General features: G+C 33.7%; 1 protein-coding gene across 2 annotated transcripts in view; it reads left to right on the forward strand.

The window, feature by feature from the left end:
• LOC127844848 (uncharacterized) overlaps positions 1-20,381 on the forward strand; it is a 36,653-nt gene that overhangs the window by 9,873 nt on the left and 6,399 nt on the right. The window contains exons 2-5 of one of the 2 annotated variants that reach the window (XM_052375371.1): positions 11,588-12,189; positions 12,572-12,722; positions 18,974-19,132; positions 19,435-19,732. In XM_052375371.1, coding sequence (XP_052231331.1) covers positions 19,465-19,732 — 268 coding nt within the window. In that variant the 5' untranslated portion in view covers positions 11,588-12,189; positions 12,572-12,722; positions 18,974-19,132; positions 19,435-19,464. The remainder of the gene's footprint in view (positions 1-11,587; positions 12,190-12,571; positions 12,723-18,973; positions 19,133-19,434; positions 19,733-20,381) is intronic. The other variant, XM_052375370.1, reaches the window with a different exon arrangement.

Here is a 20,381-nt window from a genome sequence, read left to right on the forward strand (position 1 = left end):
AAGTGCCCGAAAAAAACCGCGCATTTGCCACTTCCGCTATCGTTATCAATCATCCGATTTTACGCCCGGCAATTATCGATTGCACACTATAATCCAGCGTAGAATTTCATAAATTTCCAAGGATACGCATAGTATTGACGATTTTGACAGACACGCTCCAATATCCACAAAGAGTCGTTTCCGCACATTTTAATCCCTTTTGTTGAAACATCGCTGTCTACACAATAGGTCAGTAGAACCGCTAAGCGTGTTTTTTAATGGACCGGAACTTATTTCATACTCGACCTCGAAATCATTAGAACTAATGTTCTGAGCGAGTTTAATGATCATTGGACAAAATGATATGTGTTTTTTAGTGTTTACATGGTTTCCCAGACGCAAAAGAAGAAAAACCAGACCGGAATCATTTACAAACTCAGCTCAGCCGAGATATCATTAAAAAATGTTTTGATTGAAATTAATGATGATTGTCTTCTAGCGCGACCACAATATATCAGTATAGCCTTGAACAACTGCCTCTCCTCCTTGTTTCACTATAGCCGCATAAGAAAACTGCCCTACCCAACGGCAGCCATGTTTTTAAAACGACAAGGGCCATTTTCAAACTATGCTGATATATCATTTGAAAAAAAGGTTCTATGCAAGTCTCAATGTTGTGCAAAACATCAGACTTCTAGAGTGTCACAAGGTTTGACTATACCCATGTTATAACAGCTGCTACCCCCCCTCTCGCAGACAGCCATGTTTTTAACGAACAAAAATCGTTTCCAAACACTCTGCTGATATATCATAAAAACACATGTTCTGGGTACGCTTCATGAAGATTGTGTAACACATGTTTCTTCTAGAGTTTTCACAAGCCCTTTTTTTAATCTGACCTAGTGACGTTGTCCGAAATATCATTGCGACAAATGTGCTGAAAAAGTTTCGTGAAAATTGAGCAATCCATGTGTGCTCTGAAGTGTTAATATGGTACATGATAACGAACAGACGACGCACACAATATTGTCACAAAAGGTCTTCGTGAGCAATTTAGGACTCAGATAAGATAAAATCATTGTGCACTCATCAGCAGTGAAAACAAACAGCTTGGCGAAGAAATCAGAACATGCTATCAGTAGAAATCACTTGATGGGGATAATTGTCTTTACATTTGTGCAGAGTTAAGATTTCCCACACTTAATGATAATATCCTTGTTTTTGGAGAGCTTTTCAAACAAACTTCTCACAGGCGGCCAAATTGTGTTACCGCCGAGGATAAGTTTTATGACTTTTATCACATTTTTTTTGTCTGACTCAGGAATTAATTTCAAGCGAGGATGTATTTGGACACAACTTAAAATATAAGTTGGGTGAAATTACAGCAACATTTGCCGAACAGCGCCAACGAGCAGAAGCACACTTTTGGATCTACCTTTAATCCAATTCCAAACACAAATGGAAAAAAATGATTTAGATAAACACGCTACTGAAAAAAAAACGCATTGTAATCGGTAGAATACCGAACAATTTGCTATAATTAATTGCATAGATAGAATTATAAAAGCGATTGCGCTAGAAGCCTTAAGAGTTAATCGATTATAATCGAATAATACACACGCAAAAATAAGTAAACATATATATCGCACCAAGCGCTTTTGAACAGACACATTTTTTTTCTTCAAACAAAATTCGTTTCAATGAAATAAAAGACACTTTGTTTTATAAGTACTAATTATAGTTTAGCAAGACTCTTTTTCAAACGTACTACGTATATTTAAGCATGCATTCTGTACTGTGACACGCGTATCATCGAAGTTGCAAACTGTGACCTATTTCGGCTTGAATCAGCAAGCTACGACTTATTTTAGCTTGGGTTATCAAGCAGTAGAGGGCTATAAGTAAGCTATCTTCACCCTCGAACGAGTTCACTCGCATTAAGCTTTACTATTCGAATACAGTATTACTATGGGGAAAGAAACACACACGACAGAATTGCAGATTATTATGTTCATGTATATATCGCGGGCTTAGCGCAAAACGGTCGTAACTGACATTTTGTGAACTTTTCAGTTCGATAAAAAATAATAATATTTCATTCATTTTTATCAGTAATACAAAATTATTTTGCATAAATGTAGGTATTGTACATTCATTTCAAGTTCACACAATATACCTCTATTGGCATTATTGTAGTCAGAGATATTTGTTAAATATGAAGATACGACTGTTTTGCGCTTAAAATCTTGTAATGTTTGATTATATTTTTTATGCAAAAAGGTCGTATCTGAAAATCAGATCAGTTTGTTTCTGTTCATATGTCTTAATATGAAAACTTTTATTCGGAATACTTGAAATATGTGTTTATTGAAATATTTTTTTAATGATGGAAGAAAATACAAAAATTAACATTATTTTGAATTCAAGTTGGATTACCTGGAGTACATAAAATGCATTGCATTGTGCTTGTTTTTAACCAATAACTATAACTATAAATTATTATCACTTCATTTGATTTTTTTTTATTATTTAAATGTACGCAGACATACTAGTAACAGAAAAATGATCATTACACAGCGACTAGGGGCCTGTGCAGAATTATTAAGTAGAAGACCAATACATAAGAAGAAACAAGTTATTGTCATATCTTTAAATCTTTCATAAAGAATTTAATATTTGTATTGTAATTATTATAATTCAATAGAGTTCAAGTCAAAACAAGTCTTATTAGCTTATTTTAATGAAAAAAATAATGAACTTTGTTATTAGGCCTATATCCCTCTTTCTGAATTCAAATACAAACTACAATGTTTTCAAATATATTTATTTACGAAAAATGTTAAGTCAAAAACTAGTACAAAATCCTATTGATCTTTATCCTACCTTTTGAGCATCATTATTATAATTGTCTCAGTCTGACATGTTACATATTGGTACCATTGTCTCAGTCTGACATGCTATGTACTGGTATCATCGTCACAGTTTGGCATGATACAAACCGGTACCATTGTCTCAGTCCGACATGCTTGTACCATTGCCACAGTCTCACATGCTACTTACTGGTATAATTGTAACAGTCTGACATGCCACGCACTGGTACCATGTCACAGTCTCAGATGCTTCGCATTAGTACCATTGTCACCATCGGACATGCTACGTACTGGTATAATGGTCACAGTTTGACATGCTATATACTGGGATAATTGTCACAGTCTCAGAGGCTACGTACTGGTATAATTGTAACAGTCTGACATGACATGTACTGGTACAATTGTCACATTCTGACATGCCACGTACTGGTACCATGTCACAGTCTCAGATGCTACCTACTGGTATCATTGTCACAATCTGACATACGCGTACAACGTACTGGAATAATTGTCACAGTCTGACATGCTACGTACTGATACAATAGTCACAGTCTCACATGCTACCTACTGGTACCATTGTCACAATCTGACATGCTACGTACTGGTATAATTGTCACAGTCTTACATGATCCATGCGGGTAAAATAGTCACAGTCTGACATGCTAAGTACTGGTATAATTATCACAGTCTACCATGCTATGTACTGGTACCATTGTCACAGTCTAACATGCTATGTACTGGTACCATTGTAACAGTGTGACATGCTAGGAACTGGTACCATTGTCACTGTCTGACATGCTATGTACTGGTACCATTGTCTCAGTGTAACATGCTACATACTGGTACCATTGTCACAGTCTCACATGCTACTTACTGGTATAATTGTCTCAATCAAACATGCTACATACTGGTATAATTGTCGGAGTCTCACATGCTACGAACTAGTACCATTTTAACAGACTTAAATGCTATGTACTGGTACCGTTGTAACAGTCTGACATGCTACCTACTGGAATCATTGTCACAGTTTGACCAGCTATGTACTGGTTCAATTGTCACAGTCTGACATGCTACATACTGGTATAATTGTCACAGTTTGACAGGCTACGTACTGGTAAAATTGTCACAGTTTCACATGCTACGTACTGGTACCATTGAAATAGTTTGAAAGGCCATGTACTGGTACCATTGCCACAGTCTCATAAGCTGCGTACTGGTATAATTGTCTCAATCTCACATGCTACACGCAGGTATAATTGTCACAGTCTTACATGCTACGTACTGGAACAATTGAAACAGTCTGATGTGACACGTACTCGTACCATTGTAACAGTCTGACATGCTACATACTGGTATCATTGTCTCAGTTTGACCAGCTATGCACTAGTTCAATTGTCACAGTCTGACATGCTACATACTGGTATAATTGTCACAGTCTGAAAGGCTACGTACTGGTTAAATTGTCACAGGCTCACATGCTACGTACTGGTACCATTGAAATAGTTTGACATGCCATGTACTGGTACCATTGTTACAGTCTCATAAGCTGCGTACTGGTATAATTGTCTCAATCTCACATGCTACATGCTGGTATAATTGTCACAGTCTCACATGCTACGTACTGGAACCATTGAAACAGTCTAATGTGACACGTACTGGTACCATTGTAACAGTCCGACATGCTAGATACTGGTACCATTGTCACAGTCTTACTTGCTACGTACTGGTATAATTGAAACAGGCAGACATGCTAGGTACTGGTACCATTGTCACAGTCTTACTTGCTACCTACTGGTATCATTGAAACAGTCTGACATGCTAAGTACTGATACCATTGTCACTGTCTGACATGCCACGTACTGGTATCATTGAAACAGTATGACATGCTACCTACTGGTACCATTTTCACTGTCTGACATGCCACGTACTGGTATCATTGAAACAGTCTGACATGCTACGCACTGGTACTACTGTCACAGTATCACATGCTAGGTACTGGAACAATTGTAACAGTCTGACATTCTACGTACTGGTACCATTGTCACAGTCTGAACTGCTACTGACTGGTATAATTGTCACAGGCTGAACTGCTTAGTACTGGTATCGTTGTAACAGTCTAACTGGTTAATTGTTCTGGGACAATTGTCACAGTCTGACATGCTACTTACTGGTACCATTGTCACAGTCTATCATGCTACATACTGGTATTATTGCGGTACCATTTTCACAGTCTGACATACTGGTACTGGTACGATTGTAGTGTTTTTATTTATTTTTTATAAAGTACCAGAAATGACATTTTCCAATTAGGAAAAAAACTACAAATTTCCCAATTGCTGTAAAAAAACAATTGAAGAAAACAAAAAAACAAACAAATTTTAATTAGTTTTCCTATGCAGCTCTATTGTGTGACAACTTGACAGCATTTAGTTATAAATTTTTAAGTATTTAGGAGCAAAATAGCAAGTATTCCCAATATGAAGACTTCACACGTGAATTTTCCCAATTTCTGGGTTTTTCTCACACAATTTGGCTGGTACCAATACGTTTCCCAATAGGTAACACAAATCACGGCATTGTCTCAGTCTGTATGTATTGCTACCATGGTCTCAGTCTCACATTCTAGGTACTGGTACCATAACACTATCATGTTTATATTCTTTTTCAGTGCAAAACGGTTGCAACTGCAGATACGACTGTTTTGCAATGAAAATAATTTCATTTTCAGATACGACCTTTTGCCAAATGAAGGTTTTAGGGTTTTTTTAAGCAGAATTTAGCTTAAATATTTTTTCAGATTATAAATATTGACATTACAGTACAAAATATGCAATAAAGTCATTTTTGTAAAAAATGTCAGTTACGACCGTTTTGCGCTAAGCCCACGATATGGCTTTTTCAGATTGAAGTCGAAGACTTGGCAAAATTTTGCAACAATTTAATTTGTCAACCAAGTTTAACAAGCAATGCAGTAAACCGCCATATAATAATTTTTAAACTGAGCACTTTTAGATTACAAGATAAACGCGTTGGTTTCTGTCCACTCGAACAAATGTAGCTGATAATTTGCTCCGATTAGTGCAGATTAACTGAGGACTCTCCATATCACGTATGATAAATAGCTTCTCATCTTTGTTTATTTGTCAGGATTACGGTATCCACCGACGGTTTTGATCTTTAAGTGAGTAAGAATTATCTGTAAGTATCGACTGTTTGGTAACAATATCTTGTTGAGAACATGGATGTGTAGAATCTTGCAGAAATGAACCACTTTGTAGCATCTATTGACATCAATGTCAAGCATGTTTATACTTGGAGATTAATGTCCTAATATTAGAATTGTGCCTTATTCATGATTAAATTACATGTGCTGATATATATGTATGGAGTGTCTCATTTAAAACAAATATGCACAGTTTTTGCAAGCATAGTATAATAAGTACACAGGTTATCAGATAATTTGCAAGTAGAATTTTACAAGGTTTATTTAAAAACACGTTCAGGGTAAAAGTGGCAATATGCATTATTTCATTTATGTTAAATTAAAGTCAATATATCTGCCCATTAAACTCTTAACAATTGTTCCATGATTTGGAATTGGGTTAAAACTAATTAAGTTTAAACTTCATGATCGTTATACGTGATGCATTTTACGTACATAAACTACAGCTTTGTCACAAACATGACTTAACATACCCTCTCACCACTTTGAAACAGCAAACAAAATTGTGTCTTGAACATCATACACTTCATGCTATTGCCATATTTCAAGTTTCAATTCTATCGCTTGGGAAATATGGAAAAAGATCACTTCACAAACGGAGAAAATTGTATACGTTTGCCATAATAGGTTTACTATCAAGGCTAAATAATTCAAGAACGTGTTGATCACTGCTCATGAAAAAGTGTCTTGCACATCTTCACTTTAAAGGGGATTACATATTCCAAGTTTCGATTCAATAGCTTGATAAATGAAGTCGCTCAACAAACTTTAAACATTTGATTCGGACAAACAAACAAACCAATCAACCGACCAACCAATCGACCGACCGCCCAACAGCGTGACTCCTACATAACCAATCGGGACTCCTCGGACAATTTCGCCATAACGGCGATCGTCTCTCGGGTGTATTTGGTGGAAGGATATGTCTAACGCCTCTAGGCGGAAGATATTACACCGAAAATATAGTTCGGGTTACACACCAATAAACTTGCACTAAATCAACCGATAACATAGATATATAGGGACCAATATCTTTAAGGAGTAATATAATAGAATATTTTTTAATGTTATTGTTCAAAATTAGATACTATTGCATGCAAAATATTCAAATTTTAATGAAATGTTAAGAAAGCCAATAAGTTGTTTATTGAAGTGAAAACAACAACATTATTCAAACTTAAAAGAATCAGTATTTCTTAAATGATATTCATTGCAAAATTGCTGATGTTCGGCTGCAGGCAACAAACTTTGAGATTTAATCAATATGTTTATGTTCTATACCATAAATAATCGTACAACACTGTACAGTGAAAACTCTTCGCTGTAATATAAGAAATAGGAAACTCCACTTTGGTCCCAATAGCATTATAGTTACCAGCCAGGGAGTTACAAACTGTGTATGGACCATAGCCATACGGCCCTCAGTGGGGCTATTATCAGTATTGAGACACCTGAAAGGTTTCATGGAATGGAATGAGAGGGGCTTGATTGAAGTTGAAAAACGATTATTTCTGTACATTTGATGATGGTAACCATACAGTACTTCTGGCAGATATTGTTTATATTTTATACTAGGTATTTTAATTCCAGATGTTGTTATCCCGGCCAGGCAACTAGCTTTTCAAAGCCTTAAACAATCCAGTGCCATTAAAATTATGGACAGTGTAACAATGTTCAGTTTGGTAATATTAATATATTAACTTTGTCCTTGGAAATGAACTCAATTCAGAATGGCCTCTCAAAATAAGACAAACTGTATTGGAAATGTTAAAACTTAGCAGTGGTGTTGTTAAATTTTATAGTATTTATCTTTTAAGACACTTTAAGATACATATCACAGGCATGCCCATGGTTTTGGGTCGGTACTCTTTAGATGGGAAACAAAAACACTAAATATGGTCGACAGTGCAGGCAACAATTGTAAAAATATATTTTCCATCCCTGACTGCCATTACTGACATGAAGTAATTTAACTGTAATATGTCTGGAAACAGTGTCAGTCACACTTTTCTTAATATTGATTTATTCATGCATATGTATATATATGTCATACAAGTACATATCATACAATACCGTCAATTTACAACATTTAACAATTATCACAGGTTTTGAATCACAATGCATTGATATATCACATTTTGAATATCACAGTCAAAGTTAATCATTTAAATTCAGTTTAATACAAGTAAATAGTCTGTGTATTTGGCAGAGATCTGAAATAACAAGTAGTTACAAGATGTTGAAATCAATATATATACCACAGGATGTGCCATGAAAGGTTTGCAACTTATTTCCAATGGGGCCCTATAGATGGGTGGAAAATGTACAAAAATGGTGGCATTAATACGCATAAAAATATCATTAATATAGTCTTGAGATCAAATAGTAATTAGCATATATTATTAAAGAGCATTAGTTACACAATGTATACTACTATCTTGTCATCTCATTTAAATGTACGTACAAATACTTTATTGATGACTTATTTGAACAACAGTAATATATATATATATATATATTTATATATATATATATATATAAACCAATCCCATAAAACATTAATTTAAACAATAAGACTACTAGGAACAAATAAAATCAGCATCTTCTTTCAATTTCAATCATATTGTCTGTGAGAGAAGTTTTCACTTTGTTTTCAAATTCATATTTATTCTGTTATAACGACTTTTACATCAGCAGGTAAACAGTTCCAGTCTTTGATCGTTTATAATTAAAAGTAGTGCTGGTAAAACCATTCACTTGAGGACATTGAGGTAAATAAAAGTTGTCTTTACTATGTCTACTGTTATCACTATGTATATCAGTCACTAAACTAAAATTATTATACAAAATAGGTCATGTTAGAAGGACATTTCTTGTTAACAATTTTATAAACATGGTTGAGTGTTATTTGCTTTACTCTGTTTTGAACATTTAACCAACCAATACTACTAAAATCTTTAACTTTCAAAGATCTTCTAGAGTCATATCCATGAATAAATTTAACAACTTTATTCTGTACAACTTGTAATCTATTTTTTAACTGTTTACTTATACCATTGTGCTATGAAGAGTCAAAATGGCATTGAACCAATGAGTTACATAACAATTTTCTTAATTCTATATTTGAACAGTGGTTTTGTCTATACAAGAACAGGGGTGTAGTTGCTATTAGGCACAGCAGACTCGGGCCTACATTTTTTTTGAAACATTAAAAAATTAAAATTGCTTCAACTCGAAAAGCGCATTAAAATGTTGACCCTGAAGGTGGTGAGGTGTAAGAAATCTGCATTTCATATTGACATGATCCTCAGGCAATGGATTCTGGTCTTGTTCAAAGGACATATCTTCCAATTATCAACTCTTTTTCTTTCTATATAGACATGCAGACAGTATTATTGGAAAGAATTCCCATGGTTTGACTTGTGAATAAGTGAGCGTTATAATTTTAACTGTTTTTCTGTTGCATATTGTTTTAAAATTTAGTTCTCCGGTATAATGATAATACAGTAAAATTTAGTTCTCTGACATTGAGATAAAACAGTTAAATATTAAAGAAATACAGACCAAAGTCTTATACTTTTTTACCTCTTTATTTGTCTAGATATGCTTTAAATCTCACCACAGGCGTTATAGGATTTAAACAATTTCCGGAGGAGGTCCCCCGCACACACACCCCGTTTTTATGTAACATATTCGGGCCTACAGCTCAAAAAATGTTAGTTACCCCCCTGAAGTATCTTATTCTTGAGTTCACCTTTTTAATAATATTATTAACAATAGATGTAGCAGAAAGATCAGTGTCGAATATTGAACCAAGGTGTTCAACAGATTATTGAGAAACAATAGTGTGATCATTACATTCTACATTAAAATTATGAAGTTTAGATAATTTCCTTTTGGAACCAAACACTATACATTCAGTTTTTCCAAAGTGTAAAGACAGTTTGTTATCCACTAACCATTTAATACAATTTTCAAGTTCTTTAAAAAAACACTACTGATGATACTAGGATCTTTGTGAAAATAAAGGATGACACTTTCATCAGCATATAGAATAAGTTTACATAAATACAATAATCAAAAATCACTAATATCCTATACCAGTGTTAAGGCATTATGAAATGAAAATGGGTGTGACAAGTAACAAGAACCTTACACATTTACATCATTAAAGTGTATTTCAGCGTTGACGAATTTCTGAGCACTACCACACTCGCAGATTCCGTTTTCATCACGGTTACTATTGTGTTGTATATTTCCACATATTACCCGCATCAAAGTTCTGGGATCATTCGAACAGCTATAGGAAGGATATGGTAAAATGCTCCAACGAAGGCATGTTTTGAAGCAAACACTTGTATAAGGCTGCCTGTCTCAAACTCAATTGGGTCTTCCAATATTTGCTCTCCCACTCACTCCCAAATCTATCCATATATAATATGTATTATAAATGTATGTAGTTGTAGTTGAATGTAGACATCTTTGAATCGATTTTATCAGGAAGCGTGGCATGATGACAGACAAGCAGCTAAGTTATTTTGCATGTATAGGAAAACTCAATATCACTGAGAAACTACCCCGACTACATTTTACAAACTTGTATACATACCAAGTACAAAGTACACGACTATAATGTTGATAAGAAAACCAAGGAACTGTTCAATGAATTTATGAAATAAGAATTGTAACAGGTCCTTAGGAAGAACACATGTTTATCAACAGTTAACAAAACTGACACATCTATGGGGGTATCACAATGTAATTCAGAGTTCTTAAATATTGATCAGAAATGTCTATGAAAATGAGTTAAAAAGTGAAGATGATTATGAGATGACAACTTGTTTGACATTTTATTGTATTTTAGAATGTTCCGCAATGTAGGCGTATTAAATGCACATATTTGTTTGTTGCGTGTGATATTAAAAAGTGCTTAAACATTTAAATACATTTAAAAGAACGATATAAGCATAGAATAAGGTGAAACGTATATAAAAACGTGTCAGAAAATGACACCAATTAAAAAGAGAACTTACTAATTAAAAAAAGACATCGTATATTAATTCAACATTATTTGATAAAAAAAAAGTATGAAAAATCAAGCATGTACATCATCTCAAAATTAATAATAATTTATGGAATGTTGGTGTTAACAATTTGATTATTTCAGACAAAAAGTAATCGTTTTGCACTTTAAAAATTTAATTTCCATACCCATCATTTTTTCGTTGTGTTATTTGTCAATGTTAATTTCTTTCCACTGACAGGAAATTTCTTTAAAAAATATAAGTTGCATTTATACAATTCATACAACTATCAACATGTATTTTATAAAATTAATTGAGTATAGAATTGGGTATTAATACCGTAAGTGACAATAAAATAATATCAGAATTTCGTAAAAGTTAAACAGTACTGTGGCGGGGAAACGATCATACATCCTTAAGTAGTGTGCAGAGTTGAATTTTACAGCAAGTAAAACAGCAAATAATCTGCACGTATACTTGATTCTTTTCAGGTGCTCAGGAACAGTTTTGTACATAAATATGGTACAGTAAATGCAGCCATTTGACATCGACGACAGCAATGGCTACTTACACACATGTGTTCGCTGACGAAGAAACGAATAATTGGTTCAAGGCACACATTGCCTTGACTATCGCAAAGGACGGCTTGTCGGATTTTATCGATCGAGAGATTCGAAATGTGCATACAGCCGTAGGTAGAAGCTGTGGTCATTGTTCAATAGAAAACCTGATTAAATGCCCTACACCAGGCATCTGTGAAAATAAATACAACTGCAAATTTCACAATACACCAGCAAAACAATACAAACCTTGCCCGACTAATGTGTGTAATCAAGTCGTCGCGAATATAAAAAAACAACATCGATATCTTCTTCCATCTTGGAAGAACACCTCTGCTGAACGATGGACGACAAATCCTTGGGAAATCGCTAAATGTTTTTGCCCGCGAGAAGGTTATTTGTATGTTACTTCCGTAGGAGACACAGACTTTAACGGAGTCATCAACATTCTCTTAAACTGCAGATACTTCGACAATGTGTTCTCATTCTGTATAGCATCTGGTGCCTCCGCTCAGCCATGCATTCTCACGACGGTAAGTTAAGCATTTGCATTCAAGTACAAATGTTGTCAAAAGCGATGCTGAGTAAGTTGGTTCCCTTTTCCTGGTTCCTTATTTCTTATTCACGCGTAACATATTTGTTATCGGGGTTAAAAGAAAAATAATGCAAACAAATCTTCAGTAAATCAAAACAAAATAACTCGACTACATTTACTATATGTTTAACGTTACATATTCATGTTTCTGCTTCGCGCTTACATAGGATTTCTTGTTTAAACCGAACCGGCATGTTTTACTTCGAATACTAACTTGACATCAATACAAACCTGAAGCATATAACATTATGTTAAATTTATGTGATGTAAAAGAGCAATCTAGTACATGTTAACATTTTTGGTTTTTATTTTCATTCCAGTTCTTGTTTCGCGGCTGAATGAGGAACAAGGAGCCAGTTCTGTATTCCTTATTCAAGCCGAATAAGGAACTGGCATTTTCTTACTTTAACATCAACGGACTTGATCCAAAGTGGACCACATATAAATGAACATCATTATATATATACATAGGTTGTATATATTTAAAATACTTATAACAATACATTTCTACTTAGTTTGAAGTACAGATTATCCAGTTCCTTATATAGTTTGAAATGCTCTCTCTATAAATTACACATCAAAATGAAGCAACGAGAAAAATAATCATCGGAAATCATTGTTATGTAGATATGGTATACAAAATACTTATTACAGTATATTTCAGTTGGTTTTATTTAATGATAACATAGTTCCTTATTCGATTTGAATAAGGGATAAGGAACTGGTTCTTTATTCACTATTCAAATCGAAAAAGGAACTGTTCTCTTCTATTCTATGAATATGAATATAGAGACACATAATTTAATGAAAATCACTGTAAATATAGGTTGGGGATAACATAAAATAGTTATTGCAATACATTTCTACTTTGCTCTCTTTTTAAATGATAACCCAATGCCTTTTCCCGGCTGAATAAGGAAAAAGTAACCAGTTGTAATAACTAAAAGTAGGACTGATAACCATCGAGAACAGCGCCATTTTGTCGATTTCCACGACCTTTAATCGTGCGCTATTATTAAAGGTCGCCGGATGTACCATTGACATCATAGAGCGAGAAAACGCGCTTTCGTCGAAAATCTATTGAAATAAAACATCCCAATTACAGCAATGAAAGTTTTGTTTTTTAACTGAAAAAACAAAACAAAACAACAACAACAACAGAACACTACAACAAAAACGAAATACAGATGCATTTCGATGAAACTTTCCAGTCTACTAGAGGCACCTCGGCCGCTGATTCCGCTTCAGTCTCGCTTTTATTGTGACATCAGTGACGTCGCACTGATGACAACGTTGTTCGACATTTTGACATTCGGTGCGAATACAGAACTGTTACGCTAAGATCGGCGATGGACTGTTAACCATCAAGACAATTGCCGTTTTTTATATCCCACGGTCAATAATCTTGAGCCGAAATTGAATGTCGCCGAATGTACCGTTGGTCTGCATAAGCGAGAAAACGCGTATTCGCACTAAAAATATAAGAAGAAAACACACTTTTACAGCTAGTATGAGCGCTTTTTTCGACGTAGCTGTTTAACGTCATTTTTGACCTTCCCTGACCTTTGTAAGTGTCCAATAAAATTCAAATAAAATTTCCTGCGGCTAGACACGAATGAATACACTTCATTTATTCCATTGGCTGATTTGAGCATACCACCACAACATTGGAAACATGACCGCGTCTTTGTAACACTGTTTTACTTCGTGTTCAGCATGAAACAATTTTATCTCTAATGAAAATGCTTGATAGATAGGACAGTTTTACACTCAACGCTTGACATCAATACAGTTTGTGCGTGCACCTTTCATTTTCAGAGGATTGCCAGCGCCAGAGCGTTCGTACTTAAAGGCTATGTTCTGATATTTAGTAATAACTTCCATATTCCTGTCTGTGTACTAGTATACTTAAGTTCATAAAAGTATCGTTTTTCCCTATCCTGATATTCGTTTTGGCCAAACCATTTTATATTGTTTTCGAAATTGAACATTAACATGTAAAAGTATAAAGTTTTAAACAAGCCGTCGTTCCAGCAGTGGACGCGTGGCCTCACTTTAATGGATTGCATTCCAACCCGCAAGGTATCAGGGTCAGTTCGCGGCCAGTAAAATAATCGTTATATAATATGGACGCTATCGCGTGAACTTGGTGAACTGGAATCTTCTTTAAACCAGAAATATGTTAAATGAAGATATTTAGCGATATAATTAATTAATTATGGTATGTCAATAATAGATTCTTAATGTGTTTTTAACAATACCATAATAAATATTATTTACGATTAATTTAACAATAATTATTCCACCATATTGACTAATGTATTAAGCATGAGCGCGATGATTCTCGATACTGTTAATAATCAAATCAAATAGCAATGCACGACAAATTACTAAAAACAGGTTCGTTCGAAGAACGCGCGTATAAATATTTAAAATATGTACGGATAATTTGCGTGTGGCCGGTTGACTCATATGTTTTAATTTCACTTCCATTCTTCGTTTGGTTTTCTGTTTTGTATCTATAGGTTTATGGTCAGCAATATGTAGAAATGTAAAATAAGCCGCGAAAACTCCGCGTAACATCCCGCACTGCGAGTGATGCAGCTAAGAACTGCGCAGAAAAAGACATTCGTTATCTTTGATCTCATTCATTGAACTCTTTACCTTTCAAATGAGAACGGAATGAGATATCTTAAACATGTTACTTGTTCAGCTACATGTATCATATAGTCTTGACAAAAGTTCAGGATCAGATAAGACTTCAAGAACTTACCAGAGATATTAATAACAAATCATACATTAAACATCGCAAATAATAACGAATTTAAAGCTGTGCTAATCGAACATAATCCGAATTTAATTATCCGAAGGTAGGGCTTCTGAATAAGGAATTGGTAATAAGTTAGTTCCTTATTCAGCAGCCTTTATTTTGGACTATCACTTTAGGAAATGTAATAGTTAAGATGTTGTGTTTGTTATTAAAGTTTGATTATGTTATATGGGCGTATTCTTTCACATTTCTAGTGCATATTCTATTTGACGATAAACGCTGAAAACGAGAATTATGCAGACGATAATAAGAAGATGTTTTTTTCTTACTCAAACATAAATTAAAATTAACCAAGGAATTCTTAATGTCAATGCAAATCATGGTATATGTAGGCTCGAAGTTAAAAATATTGAATTTAATATGTTTCTACCTAGGTTTACTTAACAGCTCCTTATTCTGTGTGAATAAGTAATAAGGAACTTATTCCTTATTCAAATTGAATTAGGAACTGGCATTTTAATACTAAATTGTGTATGAAAATGAACATAAGAGACCAATAAATCAATGAAAATCACTGTAAATGTAGGTTTTGTATCAAAACATTAATTGCAGTACATCTCTACTAAGTTTGATTTAATGATAACCCAGTTCCTTATTCGGATTGAAAAAGGAATAAGAACTGGTTCCTTATTCCTTATTCAAATCGAATAAGGAACTGCACTTTTTTATACACGAAACAAATAAAATAAACGTTAGAGACCAATAAATCAATGAAAATCATTTGTAATGTAGGTTTGGTATCAAAAATATGTATTGTACTATATTTCATAATAGTTTTTTGCGTACTGATAACAAGCTTTTTCGTGGCAAAAAGTAACCAGCCGCACTAACTTTGGAACAAATAGGACTGGTTACCACCAAGAACAGTGCGATTTTGTTGGTTATCACGTCCTTTAATCTTTAAATGCGCCACCTCTTTTTCGCGATGCATTAATACATGAGCAAATGCTATTTCCGAGGTTGCGCTAAGGACCTAATGTTTTGAAATTTCACGGATAATTCTTCAGAGTGAGTAGATTTTATATGTTCTTCAAACATATATCGCAATTTTAAAAAAATCGGGCAATTTAGTGCGATTCAGCATAGATTTATTCATCCACAAATGTGCATAAACATACAACCACAACCCATTTGGAAACGTTAGAAACTTTATAAATTGCAACATGGTGGAGTTTTTAATTGCAAACCATTGTATTGTGCCTATGTCAAGACGAAATTCCACTCGATCAATTCGCGAACGACATTAAACGATCGCGTTCAACTTATACTAGTTGCTACATGCACAGATACACTGACACCTTGCAGATCTATTAGATAATTTTGTGCTTTTTTCAAAGGAGATGGATCCAATGCTAAATGGGTGGAGCTAAGGACATGAGGTTGCGCCATTGCACGATACTATATGAATCATCACATTTAATAGATAATGTACCTTTTTCATATTTCTTTAACGTAAATACTTAAACACAAATTTATATAGATCATATACACATTCTATAAAAACAACAAGATTTAAATATGTGAATATATAAGTAACAACTCAATTAAGGAGTCATTACACTGAAAAAATGCACGATGTAAATCCAAAATTTATCCATTAACTAAATTCTCATTCTCAAATATTTTCTCTACAACAAATGCGTTTTTACAAAAACCAAATTCACGATAAAAAAATACTTTTTATTGAAACAATGAGTTTTTTTCCCTATAAAGGTTTCTTAATGTACTAAAAGGCAAATTTCAACAAATCTTATATAGGCTAACATAGGCCATTCGTTCCTACAAATATCTGCAAAAAATAGGATAGCTTCGGCTTTAATCGTTGCCTTTTGTTTCCTAGTATTATACTCAAGCTTCTTTCCAGTGTTGTCGTATATTCAATCAAAGAAATTTAAAAATCTCGTTGCAACACATGTTTCTTCATAATTACATAGACTTTACTTTTTTAAATTTTTTATTTCATAATGATCGAATTTAGAAAGAAAGATCCAACACACAACCTGGAATACGAAACAAAAAGAGTATGATTGGCATCGAAAATTGAAAAAAGCTTTAATAATGCATTTGCGCCACCTCTTGTCATTAGCACCATCCCCTTGGCATTGAATCCATCTCTTTTGTAAAAACACCAAATTATCTGTTAGATCGACAAAAAGCCAATGTTTTTGTGCATCGGATAACTTATAAATGTTCGAAGAAATGGTTTGATGTTGTTAGTGTGTGTAAATTTGCTCGTCACACAGGAAAAATAAATCGAGTTTATGTTAAAATCTTTACCATGACACAACTTATAAATGTCATAACGTTTCCGAATGGGATGTGGTTATATGTTTCTGTACATGTGGTGATGAATGAATCTTCGCTGAATCACAATACATATCCCGATTTTAAAAATATTGCGAAATATGCTGAAAAAACAACGTAATATAAAATTAACTCACTGTGTAGAATTATCCGTGAAATTTAATAACATCCGGTCCTTAGTGCAACCTCGGAAGTAGAATTGGCTCATGTATTAATGCATCGCAAAAAGGAGGTGGAACCCGTGATCAACAACCGTGCTACATTTACAATGATTTTCATTAATTTATTGATCTATTTGGTTCATTTTAATAAAGACAAATATAGTATGACAATGCCATTTCCTTATTCATTTTGAATAAGGAATAAGGAACCAGTTGCTTATTCCTTGTTCACACCGAATAAGGAACTGTGTTATCATTTAGTTAAACTAGGTAGAAACATAGTGCAATAAATATTTTTAACTTAGAACCTAAATATACTATGATTTTTATTGACATTTAGTATTCTTTGGTTAATTTTGATTTTTAGATTATAATATTGATTTATTATGATAGCTTCAACATAATTTATTCGCAATATAGTGATGATATGATTATCTCAATTTTGTTTGTATATTTTTCATTTGTCATACTTTCGATTAAAAAGAGGATAAAAGGAGTGTTGGTCTACTTTGACTTTGATATAGTTTTGAGTGCATGTTTAATTAAACAGTGCATACTGTAGTTTGTACAAACATAAAACAGACATTTCATTAAGCATTCCGTAAGCCGCTTGAAAAAAATGTTTTCGAGACATTGCTGTGGCATTATTTAACAAAGGTAACATACAATTAATTGCAACAGCAGCCTTTAACAATCACAATAAATTATTGAAATCATCATCCACTGCAATAACGGTTGGCGTTCATCTCATTCTGTGACCAAATGCAAGAAGTTGTACAAAATGTTATGCATAGTTATCCGAAAAAGCCAAATGTATATCTACATAACTGCTCCCCGAATAAAACATTGTGTCTAAATTACACTAATTAGAGATTTGTATCTCAAATGAACAGCATAATCAGGTGATATATAACGTTTTCGCGATATAACCAAAGCATAACAATCAAACAAGAAAATGCCATTGACAAAAATAAAGTGTCTGCTTTATCTTTGGTAGTATGTTCGAATAATAAATTGGGTCATTCTCCTATGAGTTATGTAGCATGTACGCAATAGCAGCATTCGTTAGAACGTTCCATTTGTTTATTGCGATGTGTATTCTACTCACGGTTTTTAGAATGTTTATGTTATTTTCAAAACACTAAATCTTGTCAATTATTCTTTGTTGGGTTAACTGCATTCGAGGAGTATCTTAGATCTACTGGTATCTTTTGTATCCGATAATCTAGAAAACCAACAACAAAGTAGTGTCAGGCTAGGTGTAAAATGATAAAATGATGGTTTCTATTATTATTCCATAGTATAAATTAACAATAGTAAATACTACATATGAAAACCGACATAACAACAAACATATGTTTTTTGTTCGTAAACATAACACTATGTTTATCTTAACTTGTATGTGAATAACTATTTCTTTTTCGTAGGCGCGCCAGATAGGCAGAGATGTCCGACACTCACCGGATTGTACTGTCAATGGGACTGTTCTCCATGGTTATTTCTTGACTTTGACGGCTCTTCTGGCCGATTCACAGTGTCTCATTCACGACTCAACTGCTCAAAAAGCGCTAATAAAACTGCAACAGGTAAGATCAATATCAAATGTACAGGCAAGGAAACAACATTACTAAACCTACGTGTAATTATATGTATAACTATTAAGTATACTGACGAATATTTAAAACTTAAATCGATTGAGCAGAAGGTTTTTCGGGACGCCAGATCACGGATGATGCGTTATTAATGAAGCTAATACCAGACAATCTTTAAAGATATTCATGTAACCGCACACAATTTATGTTGTATAGGTAAAATATACATTTGCTTTAACATGTTATGTAAAAGTTGAAGCTGACAATTTTTGTAATCAGTATTTTTTCTAATTTAGTTACAAAATGACAGCCTAACAATCAGCCACATGGAGATGGGAAGAATACTAAAAGAAGCACAAGAGACGCTTGAAATGTCAAAGCAGGTTGCTGTTAACTCGGGAAAGCAAATATCCCAACAACTTTTAAAGGCCTTGATGGAAATTCAGTCTAAAATGTCTTACTGTCAAAAGGAAATCGATGAACACACACAACGAGGTATTGACAAAATCACTTCTGCCGAAAAATCTGCAATTACTCGTATCGGTCAAGTTATGTTGGACAGTGACAGTCAAGCCACTGATCGCAATATAAAAGGTATGCATATTAGGGTTGTGGTTTTACTAATACCTTTACTACGTCAATACAAATATGAAACAGATGTACCTTACACGTGTAGTTTTGAAGTCCAAAATAGACGGTTGATGTGTGACGCTAATGATTTTTGGTGTGCTTTAACTTTGATTGTATTATTTTTCTGTATCTATACAATTTAAGATACTAGAATCTCCATATTAAAACATATATTTTATTATATAAAAATGTATCAGGTTATAGACAATTATTACATTAAATACAATATTGTTTTATGAAATTATGATTTTACAATTTATAGGATAGAATACACACATATAAATAAGACATAGAGAATACTAGGTTAGCGTTGAATACAGAGAAGTTTATGTTGCGAGGCTTAGAACGCCGGGAGCGCGAGCCTTGGCGAGCGCTTTCGGTGTTCGAGCCGAGCAACATAAACTTCTCTGTATTCAACGCTAATCCTAGTATTCTATTTATCCCATTTGATTTTTTTCAACGTGACATTTAACATAAATAGATCTAATAACCTTAACAATAATTTTAATTCAGTCTTAAAAGCGCTTAAAATCTAACGAATGTAACCATGCGTAGTGATATAAATGTATTTGTTCTGGTACGCAAAATAGTCTTAAAAATTCACACACAAACT

The sequence above is a fragment of the Dreissena polymorpha genome, chromosome 9 (assembly GCF_020536995.1).
Source record: "Dreissena polymorpha isolate Duluth1 chromosome 9, UMN_Dpol_1.0, whole genome shotgun sequence".
Taxonomy (NCBI): domain Eukaryota; kingdom Metazoa; phylum Mollusca; class Bivalvia; order Myida; family Dreissenidae; genus Dreissena; species Dreissena polymorpha.